We start from the raw sequence: 11,458 nt of genomic DNA, 5'->3' as shown, positions 1-11,458 counted from the left end.
AATTAGGTTGAAAAAACTCACGGATCTCAAACAAAAAAGCAACATATTTTTGTTGATAGAAAGTTTTGTGTACATTGGATGCTAGATGTGATGGATGTTTTGTTTGACTTTAACATAGCGTATTTGGTATGTCATTGAAGACAATATTGAATAACCTGAGATTATGGGTCACTTAGTGATGATAATAATAACTTGGTATGAGCTTACCATAATCATAGTCATCACTATTGTGTTGTTTATTGCTGATTTACTTGAATTTGTTAAGGTTTACCTTTCCGCCGCTCCCACCCCCAGCCAGGGGTCTCAATCCTTGTAACACCCCAACCCGGAGCTGGCTGACGTGTCACTATTACAGATATCATAGACCAAACAAAAACCATTTAAATGAAATGAAAAGAATCCCATGGCAACCAAAAGAGTTAAAAACACTGAAAGAAATTCTAAGTCAAATTTATTAAATGCTTAAATAAAAGAAAATTAAATCAAGTCCTTTTTCTTGAGCTTCATTTTACTCTCATCACTGATCTCCCCGATTTCCCGAATTACCTGTTAGCAAATAAGACAGACACAAACAAGAAAATACGGCTGAGCCAAAAATTGCCCAGTAACGGAGAGAACAATAGTACAGGTAAAGGCATACATAAGACAAAACACATACTGAAATAAAACTGAAACTATTGCGGATATAAAACCACGTTTTAGACCGAACTATAATTAGATGCGAAACATAATCCGATACACGATCGGGACGTAATCTGAATATACTCAAATTTAACCAAATGCATATACACATATCAAAACGGACCAGAAATATAGCGAAACAAAATATAATTACTAATATACACGACGATAATGTTAAAATAAATAGGTCGTGTAATACGGAAGCACCCAGAGCCTAAACAGAGGGGTACACAGCTAGCTAGTCCATGCACCAAGGAGACGGTGTGGGTGGCGTGCACACATTGTTCCATCTCAAACAGAAGTCAGGAGTCAGGAGTCGGAGCTAAGATCGATCTATTCGCCTCTAAGTGGCCAAGGTACTACATGAGTACTTTCAGAGACGCCGTGAACTTTGATTACACACTGTCACGATAAGTGCCATGTCGTTGACGCCCCAACGACAAGTCAGAAATGCTCGGGTAACAGAGTACTGAACTAAAGTCGTATAACTAAAAGATATTTAAACAGGAACATGCAATAATGAATTCAAAATATATATAACCTATTGCATGCTATAAAATTAATATAACCATATCATACGAATAAACCGAACTAGATAACAAAAATCCGCACTACGAAGTGACGGACATCGAATATAAAATGGACTAGAACCAATACTATGAGTGAAGAAAAACAGAATCCGTACCTTAGTCAACAAGCAAAGCACGGGCAATAGAATCTAAGTGTGAGCACGTCTTACGATGACCTATGGTTGATTATAATTTGAATTAGATGTATTATTATAACTAATTTGGCGGATTCGTTGATTTTTCCGGGACGAACACTTTTCAAAATTCATGATTTATATAGAAATAATGTATTGTGGTATGTTCGTTTTAGTAATTACTCGAACACGTTTACGCCTCCATAATATAACTAGTTATATGATTTTAATTTAAAACCTCTACTTATAATTATAAAGGAAGTACGCGGAATAAACTAACCTGAACTTAGAATTATTATCTATTTATGTGTTTATTTACTTTTAATCATCAAGATTTTAACATTTTTAATTTATTATTAAAAATATCTAAGTTTTCTAAATTGATTTAAAGGTTATACGTGGTGGCTGTAGGAGCCATTCATACTAATTATTATGAGCCTCCGCTAACTTTTGCCAATCAAATAAATATAGTTGCAGGTAGTCTTTCAACAACCAACATAACAAAACGAATCACACAAAGGCTCTTGATTTCATTTCTCTTATATCATGCATGCATGAGTCATATTAAAATTTTCAGATACAGTTTGTATTTAAAAGTGTCCATCGCCGAAACAAATCAACGATCATAGACGCCGTACTCAAACAAATTAATGGGGCATGCGAACTAAATGAGAGGGAGCCGACTATTACCTCTATTTAAGAACAAAGTTGGCAACGCACGGAAACGAGACGGTTCTTCGAACAGAACAAATAGAAGGTGAAACTCGAACTCGAACGGTCGATGCTTACGGAAAACTGAAACGAGGGGCGATGCACGACGTATGTCACCGAAACTAGGTGCGATCTAGCGAAGACGCTGGTGGCGTCTGACTTGTGGCGGTCGGTGGCACACGGTACATGACGGTTCGTCGGCAAGTGGCGTAACTCAAGAACGCGTCTGGCTGGTAATAGTCGTCTCCGGCAGCAACCGTTAGCGGTGGTGGTGGTTTAATTCGGAAAAGAAACGAGGAGCGGCAGGGTGATCGATGGTGATATGAAGGGTTATTTAGGTTTCTGGATGAAGGGATTTGTTGTAGTATTTAAACGAGTTCTAAACCCTAAATTTCGGTTTATTTAAAATTTGAGCTTCAGATTATGAGTGTTAAGGATAAGATCGAGATCGAAGCTTCGTTTTTGGCGGAGAAGAATACTAAGTTTACTGGTTTCAAATTGAGCTTGAGACAAATTGGGTTTGAGAAAATGACAACTTTAGTCCTTTATCATATCTTTTTTTCTAATTTATTTTGATGTTTTTCAAATAAAACACTCTAATTTTATTTATTTATTTAACCAAGATTTTCAAGTATATTATGCTAAATGTAAATTATTATTATTATTATCTTATATATTATACATATATATATATTTATTCATTTGTTATCTAATACAAAAGTTTGGTTATTATAATCCTAGTATATATTAAAAGACAATGTTCGTGTGCATTACCTATTGTACCATCAGCTTCTATTGTTGTACACAGAGTCTACTCTCCATAACCTTACACGTGTGTTTTTATGTTTTACACCTCATAGAGCCCTGTAACCCACGTGTTCATCTATGAAGTTATCTATTTCCTTAATAACAGAGATTAGAGCACCATCACCTCTATGTCCACCGTAATCCTTCATATCATCGTCGCCATTATGTGTTCTAAATCTCCTGTATATGCCGTTGCCGGGTTACGATTCGGAACCCTTGGTGGCGGTGGTAACCTTAGGTGAGATGACGTTGTGGCTGTTGCCGGGTTCCGTTTTGTAACCCTAGGCAGTGATTGTGGAGATCGGCTACTTTTGTTGTATATAGTTGTGACAAAAGTGAGTCGGTGCCGTCTGTGCTTTGATTTGATTGCGACCGTTGCCGGGTTCCAAGGCGGCGGTGGTGGAGACCTCCGGCATTAGGTTGGGGCAGAAGTTAGAAGGCGGCAACTTCCGCCGATGTCGGGTTCCAATACAAATATACAATCAATGTTCTTGATTTGGGAGAAATGGCAGAATCCGATTCCGTTCTTCTATGGCGGTGGCGGTGGACGGAGACTGTAGAAATATTCTCACTCTGTTCTTCATCTGATTGTGATTGTACATTATGATGTTGTAGTTGCTGACTGGGATGTTGATCTGAGTCAACATGTGGGTGATTAAAGGTTATGATGATGAGCTCCTCATCTGAACCACTAAAATTGTTGTTGATAATGATGAAAGCTGTATGTTTAAGGCTATGATGATGTCTGAGCCTCCATTTTATGTTCAGTTGCACCTACTTTTAATTCTCATCGCCTAATTCATTTCTTGGTATCTAATTACTGCCAGCAAGGTGTTCAATCAAATGCAACAAAAAAAATCGTTGTTAAAGAAACACCTGCAACTAAAAGTTTAAAGTTTAGTTCTATTGTATTGGCGGACCTATTACATGTAGTGCCTTGCTTCTATTATGACATTAAGATGTGTTGCACATGAGCTATTGGATGAAATAACCGCCTGTACGCAGCAGGGTGTTGACCCGCGGCTGACGGTGTCTTGCGTCTATGGCGATGACAGAACTAGAACGTGTAGTGTGTTGCATCAATTTTGAACTTAGATAAGGTGCACATGAGGTGCTCGATGAAATGCGCGTCTGTCCGTTTTGAATTTTAAAATGGCTGTGATGGTTTTGTGTGCTTATGCACTTTGCACATAAGGTGTTTTAACATAATGCTTTGCACCTTTTGGGTTTTTGGGCGATGATCATCTTTGTTGAATTAAACATTTGGAGGTGATGAGGAGAATTATAAAATTTTACTTAATTGTTGAATCATAGTTCAGTTTTTAGAGTTGGACATTCATGGCGTTGAAACGATATATAGGCAAACTGCTATGTTCATTGTTTTGACATGCCAATTTCGTTGCACCCATTGATCTAGGGTTTTCGAGTCATCTAAGACTTAGCGTTTCTGAGTCATCTAAGACTTTCTTTAATGGAATTACGAATTACGGTTTCTAAGACTTTCTTTAATGGAATTACGAATTACGTTTTCACCCCCCCCCCCCTCCCGCAACGCGGGGGGTCTTGATACTAGTTTCTTGATTATTTAATGATCATTTATATTTACGCAAATCACATCGAGCAAATAGGTTGTTTCAAAATGTCGCATGGCATGACGAGGGGCTTGTTATTAAAAGGGGTGATAAAAACTTGTCATATTTAAAAAAGAATGTGATGTATTACCATGTTCTATCCCTTGTTCGGTTGGCCGATTTTGGTGGAATTATTATTGTGGCAATCACGACCTTGGTGGAAAGATGGTGTTTTGAAACCCACATGTTTCACCTACTAGTTGCTGATACGACTGTAACACTAGAAGATGATACTATTATATGGGGTTTACAGGTGAAGAGTCCTGTTATTTCAGGTGTAGAGGCACGAATCAATCCCATTAAATGAAGACAAAGGATACACAATATGTTAGGTATTTTCGTTCGAAATGCATTTGGCGATCTAAGCGATAACTCGATTAAGACAACCACTATTCTTGAAAAATAAAATTTGTCATGTCTCAAAACCCACATGTGCAGTAGTTAAGACAACATGGACGTTGTGTCATCCTTTATTTATGTGGGTGTTTTTTGTGATACTTTGAACTATTTGATAAGTTTGTCCTTTCTAAATCCCCTAGAAGATTTAGAACAATGTGGACGACTAAGTTTGGGCACTGTCGTATTAGCATCTTTGTATAGAATGTAAAGCAGCACTCTCGTCTACAAAAATCATCAACGGTCCGGTGTATATATTGCAGTTGTGGGCATGGACGAGAATCTGCATGCTAGAGCCCATAACTTATCATAACTATGAAAATACAAGTCCATACCAGTTCGGAGAAAGTGTGTTATAGTCGCTTTACGAAATGGTAGGTGGGTTTCATAATGCCATTTTTCCACCAGGACCATGATTAACCCAGGATCAAGAAGGCGATAATTATAATAAATGATTCCAACAAAATAAACGAACCATACAAGGGATAGAACTTAGTCATGCATGCCATTCTTAGTTAAATATGACCGATGTTTTCTTTATCTCCTCTTTTAATATTAAGATTGTCGCCACGACATTCGCCATTTTGAAACAACCTATTTACCCGATGTGATTGGTGTAAATATAGAAGATCAACAATGATAACTATTTAAATGATGCTCAAGATATTTGGAAAATGAAAGTTTATACAGACGGGAGAATTGTAGTAAAGATGAACGTGTTAAAGTAGAAGAATGTATGGGAGACTTTTTATAGCGAACCGCGGGTGGTTTTTGTCTTTTTTTTTTTCTCATGGGCAATGAAGTGGTCAACCAGTCAACCCTCACCTTTTTAGTGATATAAATCTACAATAAATGTGTGATTTAATAATTTGGCTTAATTGCATTATCATTTCCTTTTCTCTCTATTTTTTTTACTGGGTTTGTTCTATTGTAACAATAAAGAAAAGGAAAACGTAATATATATAAAGTTAGTTTTAATATATAAAATGTAACTACTTATTATTGTGTAAATATATAAAAAGAAAAAATATCGTATAACTTTAATGAGGTTCGGTGTTAATATAATAGTTATTAGGAGAAGAAAATTAAATTATAATTAACGTACATTTTGCGTTGTAGGTTTTTTAATAATTCAGGAGAATTCAAGTTTAAGCTATACCCGTGAGTGATGATAAGTATGAATGCGAACAAAGTAGGTGAATAGTTCATAGTTGTATCTTTTGTAATATTTATTTTTAGTTTTGTTATTTTTTTTCTTTTTTGTTTTTGTTTTTGCTTTTTTGGGTGAAAATGATGAAATAATCTTTCATTTCTATCAAAATACTTTTAAATAGTAGTTAAACAATAGATAAGCAAAAGTAATCATACTCCAAAACCTTACCTAGTAAGTAGTCTTGGGCGTACCTACATTTAAGGGATGGGTGCATGCCCAAACCCCCAAAACGACCAACTCAAAATTCAAGGGATGGGGGAATGCCCACCCTCATAAATTTTGTAATTGTCTTTAATCTTTGAAATTGACTTTCATGCAATTAAAAAATGGCCTTAAAGAAAAACTAAATTCAAAAATTTATGTTCTTAAATATAATTTATTGTATAAACATTAATTATCAATATAACTTACATAATTACCAATATCAAAATTATAAAACCATTATGATTAGTCAAATTGGTTTTATACTTACTAGCACAGTGACCATACTTTTAGGACTTAACCCATGCTTTTTAAAGGTTTAAACCTTACTATAATAATAATAATAATAATAATAATAATAATAATAAAAAGTCCACCTACAATTGAAAAAAAAAAGTGGGTAGCGACAGACAAACCCAGACCCACTGTCGTCATCCTTCTTTGTTGGTAGATCCCTTTGTCGGCCGAATTCCAGACAAATTTCCGCTTAAGGTAAGTTATTAAGTGAATAACTCATTTGATGGTTAATTTTAACGTTTTAATTAATTGATTAGGGAACAAGGATTGCAGCTGGTAAAATTATACAAGTTATAAACATTAGATTAAAAAAATAGTTTTGTATGTATAGATTGTAGCCGAGTTTAGGTATATCGGATTTTAAATTTCATTAGGCATTTGTAGTGACGCTTGGCTTACTATGTTGAATATATTAAAATTTAATTTTACCATCACCCGAATTAATCCGGCTGAAATTAAACTAAAAAAATTATTATTTAGCGATAGACAACCGATCCATATAATAGATGTCCCGACCCATAAAAATATATTATGGGTCCGCCGCTACTACTAGTAACAAAAAGGTTTTGTAGTGTTATATTATTCATATCGCATGCCTAATTAATTATGCTACCATAACACGTCTAAAAACAAACTCGGCAAGCTGTGTAATTTTGACACTACCCCCACTTCATTTTAGTAGGTTTATAACTTTCGTATTCAATCCGTCCATTTTATATATCTATATCTATACCATATATAATACATAACTAATTGGCAAATTAAAACACTTAGATTTTAAGTAATTTACAACATGGGAATGGATCAAATACAAATTAAAAACCTGTACTAAACATACGAATCAAAGAATTAGGCGGTGGCAATTTCGTAATTAATCAAACAAACTATTTCTTCAGCGCTGATCAATTCAATTCAATCCAATTCAAAAACAGATTACATTCCATTGCGGAGTAGCTGCCTAGGGTTAATGTTAGGATTACAAGTGTTCTTAATCTCTCAAATCTTATCGTGGATTCAATTAATCGACTTCTTCAATGGCTGAAGACATGGACACTGAAATTGAAGGTATGTAGTTCTTCATTCGGTTTCAATCAGCTTCGATTATTCATGTAATTAGTGTATTGATTATCGAGCTATTTATTCATTGAATTATTCAGTTAATTTATCAATTAGTTCACAAGTAGAGTAATTATTAGATAAGTAGAGTAATTATTCAGTTAATTCATTGAATTAATCGGCAATTAGTGTATTCGATTATAACTTATGTCCAAGTTTTTACTATATATAACTAGAGTAATTATGTTCACAAGTAGAGTAATTATTCTATCATAAGTAAAATAGTTATTTGCATAAGTAGTGTAATTGATTAATCCTAAATAGAGTAATTATTTAATCATACGTAGTGTAATTATATGTTTGATCTTATTGTAGATATTTTAACTTTGTAGAGTAATTATACGTTCGTCTGATCTTAATATAGATAACATAACAGAAGATATAACGGTTGGAATAAAGTTCAAACCTGCTGTATCTTCTTCATTAAAACCGAAGGCATGATTTTTCCATCTTTGGATGCTTCATATCAGTTTTATGTAGAATATGCTAATAAAGGCGGTTTTTCAGTACGTAAAGGTTCTCAAACCGAAAAAAATGGTTTTATACAGTATAAGTATTTTATATGTTCAAAAGAGGGATCTAAGCCACAAAAGAAATTTGATTCTCTTGAAGAATTTCATCAAGGAAAAAAACAAAAGAAGTATAGGAATAGGCCTTCTATCCGAACTGGTTGTCTAGCACAGATTCCATTATGTAGTACTGATGGTGGCAAATCATATAAGATAAACAAGTTTATTGAAGAACATAATCACACTTTAATTTCCCAAGAAGATATGCACTTTCTCCCTTCATCACGAAATTTGACAGTTATGCAACAAAAGAGGTTATATTCTTTATCCACACTAAATCTAGGTCCTGTTAGATCATTTAATATTTTGAGGACAATATATGGTGGTTTTGATGATGTTGGTGTAACTGCTGCGGATTGCAAGAATTATAAACGAAATATAAATTGCGATATTGGAGAATTTGATGCCGAAATGATTGTTCAACGGTTATTAAACAAGAAAGAGTATTTTCATGATTTTTCTTTTGACTATACTGTGGATGAGAGTGGCTGTCTAACTGGATTATTCTGGGCAGACGAACTTTGTAAAAAGAATTTTTTGACTTTTAGTGATGTAATATCCTTCGATGCAACATTCAATACCAATAAGTAAGGTTTTTTTTCTTTTTATTTATTTTTTTTTTTTAATAGTCAAACATTTTACATTTCCTTTTATTTTGATTCTTTTTGTCCACAGATACAAGATGGTTTTCGTTCTGTTCACCGGAATTGATAATCATTTTCACAATGTTAATCTTGGAGCTGGTCTTATTGCAAAGGAGACAATTGAATCCTATACGTGGTTACTAACATGTTTTTTGAAAGCATTTGGGCGTCCAAAGGTTGTTGTTACCGATCAAGATCCCGCCATGAAGCAAGCTATTGAATCCGTTTTTATTGAGAGCAGGCACAGATTATGCATGTGACATATAATGAAGAAAGTAGCTGATAAGGTTAGTATTATTGCTAAATTTCTGAATAGAGTAATTATTTTTCTAAGTAGAGTAATTATTTTTTTTGTTTTTAGTTTGTGAGATTGCTCATAACTTTATACTGTGATTAAAAACTCAACTTGAGTAATTATTTCGTGTAATTAGAATAATTGTAGGTTGTAGAGTTTAGATTTAGTGTAAAGAGTTTGAAATAAAACTACAATGTTTTAAGTAGAGTAATTATCTTTTTAAGCATTTTTTTAGTTTCATATTACAAACTATATTCTATCATGATCTTAAATCTTTCTTTTGTTTTCAGGTTGGGCCCACATTGTGTAACAATGAGGACTTTAAGCGTCGTATTTGTAACATAGTTTGGACAGATCCATTGAACCTGATGAGTTTGAGATAACATGGCATGAAATAGTGAATGAATTTGGTCTTATTGATAATTCTTGGATATCTACTATGTTCGGTTTAAGAATCAATGTGGATTCCAGCATATTACTGCGATGAGCCTTTATCGGGTCTTATGCGTACTACATCAAGGTCTGAGAGTGAAAACCAATTCTTTGGTCTTGTTTCGAACTCACAACTAACTCTTCTCGAGTTTTTTAGTCATTTTGATATGGCGCTTGAAACTCAAAGATATGCTCATCGAAAAAATGATTATGACACGATTAATATGAAACCTGGTGAATGTACTGAATCAGAACTTGAGGCTGATGCTCTTAAGAGATACACCCAGACAATTTTTTGGGATGTTCAAGAAGAAATATATTGTAGTATTAACAGATGTCATCCCGTTGGCATTGTGGAAGATGGACCGAATGCAAAAATCTATGTTAAAGATAGAGAAGCTTTTGGAAAAAGGTTTCCTTCAGGTACTTTTTTAGTGTAACTTTTATGAATAATATTTTGTTGTCTTTGTTGTAGAGTAATTATGATGTTAATTGTGACAGATAAGATTATTTTTGTTTTTTTAGTTGTAAAGTAATTATGAGTATAATTAGAGTAATTATGATGTTCATTACGATATATCAGAAAAAATTTTTTGGTAGTGTACATACTCTTGAAATAAAACCATAATTTTGTAAGTAGAGTAATTATTTCTAAAATTAGAGTAATTATGTTATTGAAGCTTTTTTTTAACTAAATTTTTATTATTTCACAGGTATCCGTCATTGTTGCTGATAATGATTTTTCTGCTTCATGTAGCTGCAAAAGGTTTAAGCAATATGGTTTGTTGTGTCGGCATGTTTTTGTTGCGTTTAGCGTTTTTGAGATTGATGAGATTCCAAAGAAGTATAGTTTGAGGCGTTGGATGAGGGATGCAGTTTCAAATAAAAGCAAGTGTTCGATTTTTGGTAAAGATGTTGCTAACGGCAACATTGATAAGGCTAATGAGATTGTCCGTGACATACTGTTTGCAACTGAAAATATATGTAATATGTTATTCACCGACATAGAAACATTAAGCAAAGTTAGAGATCAAATTAATGGCATGAGGGAAAAGGCAGAAGGGGGTTCTCAAGCTAAACCGATTTTGAAGAAAAATGATATGGTGGCTTCTCTTCTTGGATATGATCAACCGTCAACGTCTACTATTCGAGTTCCAACTGGTATTAGAAATAAAGGGCGCGGTTCTCACAAAAGATTTAAGTCATTAAAAGAAATAGCAGCGAGTCGTGTTGGGAAATGGTCAAGAGTTTGCTCGGTGTGCGGTGAGGGAGGTCATGATATTCGAACATGCAAGAAAATGCCTGTTTATCCTCCTAAACATCCGCATGGACCATAGTTTTATATTAGATACATACTATATTGTTCTTTAGAGTTTACAAAGTGTAATAAAAGGTATAACGAATACTTGAAAGAATGAAAAAAATACTGCAATTATAAGTTTTTTTCTAACACGGTAATTGTTTGCAATATAACTTTCTTTTATTAACTAGTGTAATTGTTGTGATGACTAGTGGAATAAACATTTTAACATGCACTGTTATTGTTATAACATAATTTGATATTTGGACAAACAATTTTATAAGTCAACAATCACATGCAATCACATCTAGAGTAATAAAAGCAAACAACTAGAGTAATTTTACATGCTTCAAATTCTAGTATAATAAAAGAGTAATAAAAGCATACAACTAGAGTAATTTTACCTGCCTCAAAATTCTAGTGTAATAAAAGCATTACATGCTTCAAGACAATGTCATCACA

The 11,458-nt window shown here is 33.8% G+C and overlaps 2 protein-coding genes across 2 annotated transcripts; both read left to right on the top strand.

The window, feature by feature from the left end:
- The first annotated feature begins 8,193 nt into the window (after positions 1-8,193).
- Positions 8,194-9,609, top strand: LOC143573952 (protein FAR1-RELATED SEQUENCE 5-like). The gene is made up of 3 exons (XM_077058708.1): positions 8,194-8,912; positions 9,001-9,210; positions 9,555-9,609. Exons 1-3 carry the CDS (start codon positions 8,194-8,196, stop codon positions 9,607-9,609), a joined length of 984 nt encoding a protein of 327 aa, XP_076914823.1.
- A 113-nt stretch (positions 9,610-9,722) lies between these two features.
- Positions 9,723-11,033, top strand: LOC143573951 (protein FAR1-RELATED SEQUENCE 7-like). Its single transcript, XM_077058707.1, has 3 exons — positions 9,723-10,108; positions 10,222-10,228; positions 10,410-11,033. The coding sequence occupies exons 1-3, from the start codon at positions 9,723-9,725 to the stop codon at positions 11,031-11,033; spliced, it is 1,017 nt and encodes a 338-aa protein (XP_076914822.1).
- Positions 11,034-11,458: the final 425 nt, after the last annotated feature.

Source organism: Bidens hawaiensis, unplaced genomic scaffold (assembly GCF_021521415.1).
Source record: "Bidens hawaiensis isolate Kalapana, Puna unplaced genomic scaffold, B.hawaiensis_p1.1 tig00026776_1, whole genome shotgun sequence".
In the NCBI taxonomy this organism is placed as follows: domain Eukaryota; kingdom Viridiplantae; phylum Streptophyta; class Magnoliopsida; order Asterales; family Asteraceae; genus Bidens; species Bidens hawaiensis.
This window is presented reverse-complemented; position numbering and strand designations above follow the sequence as displayed.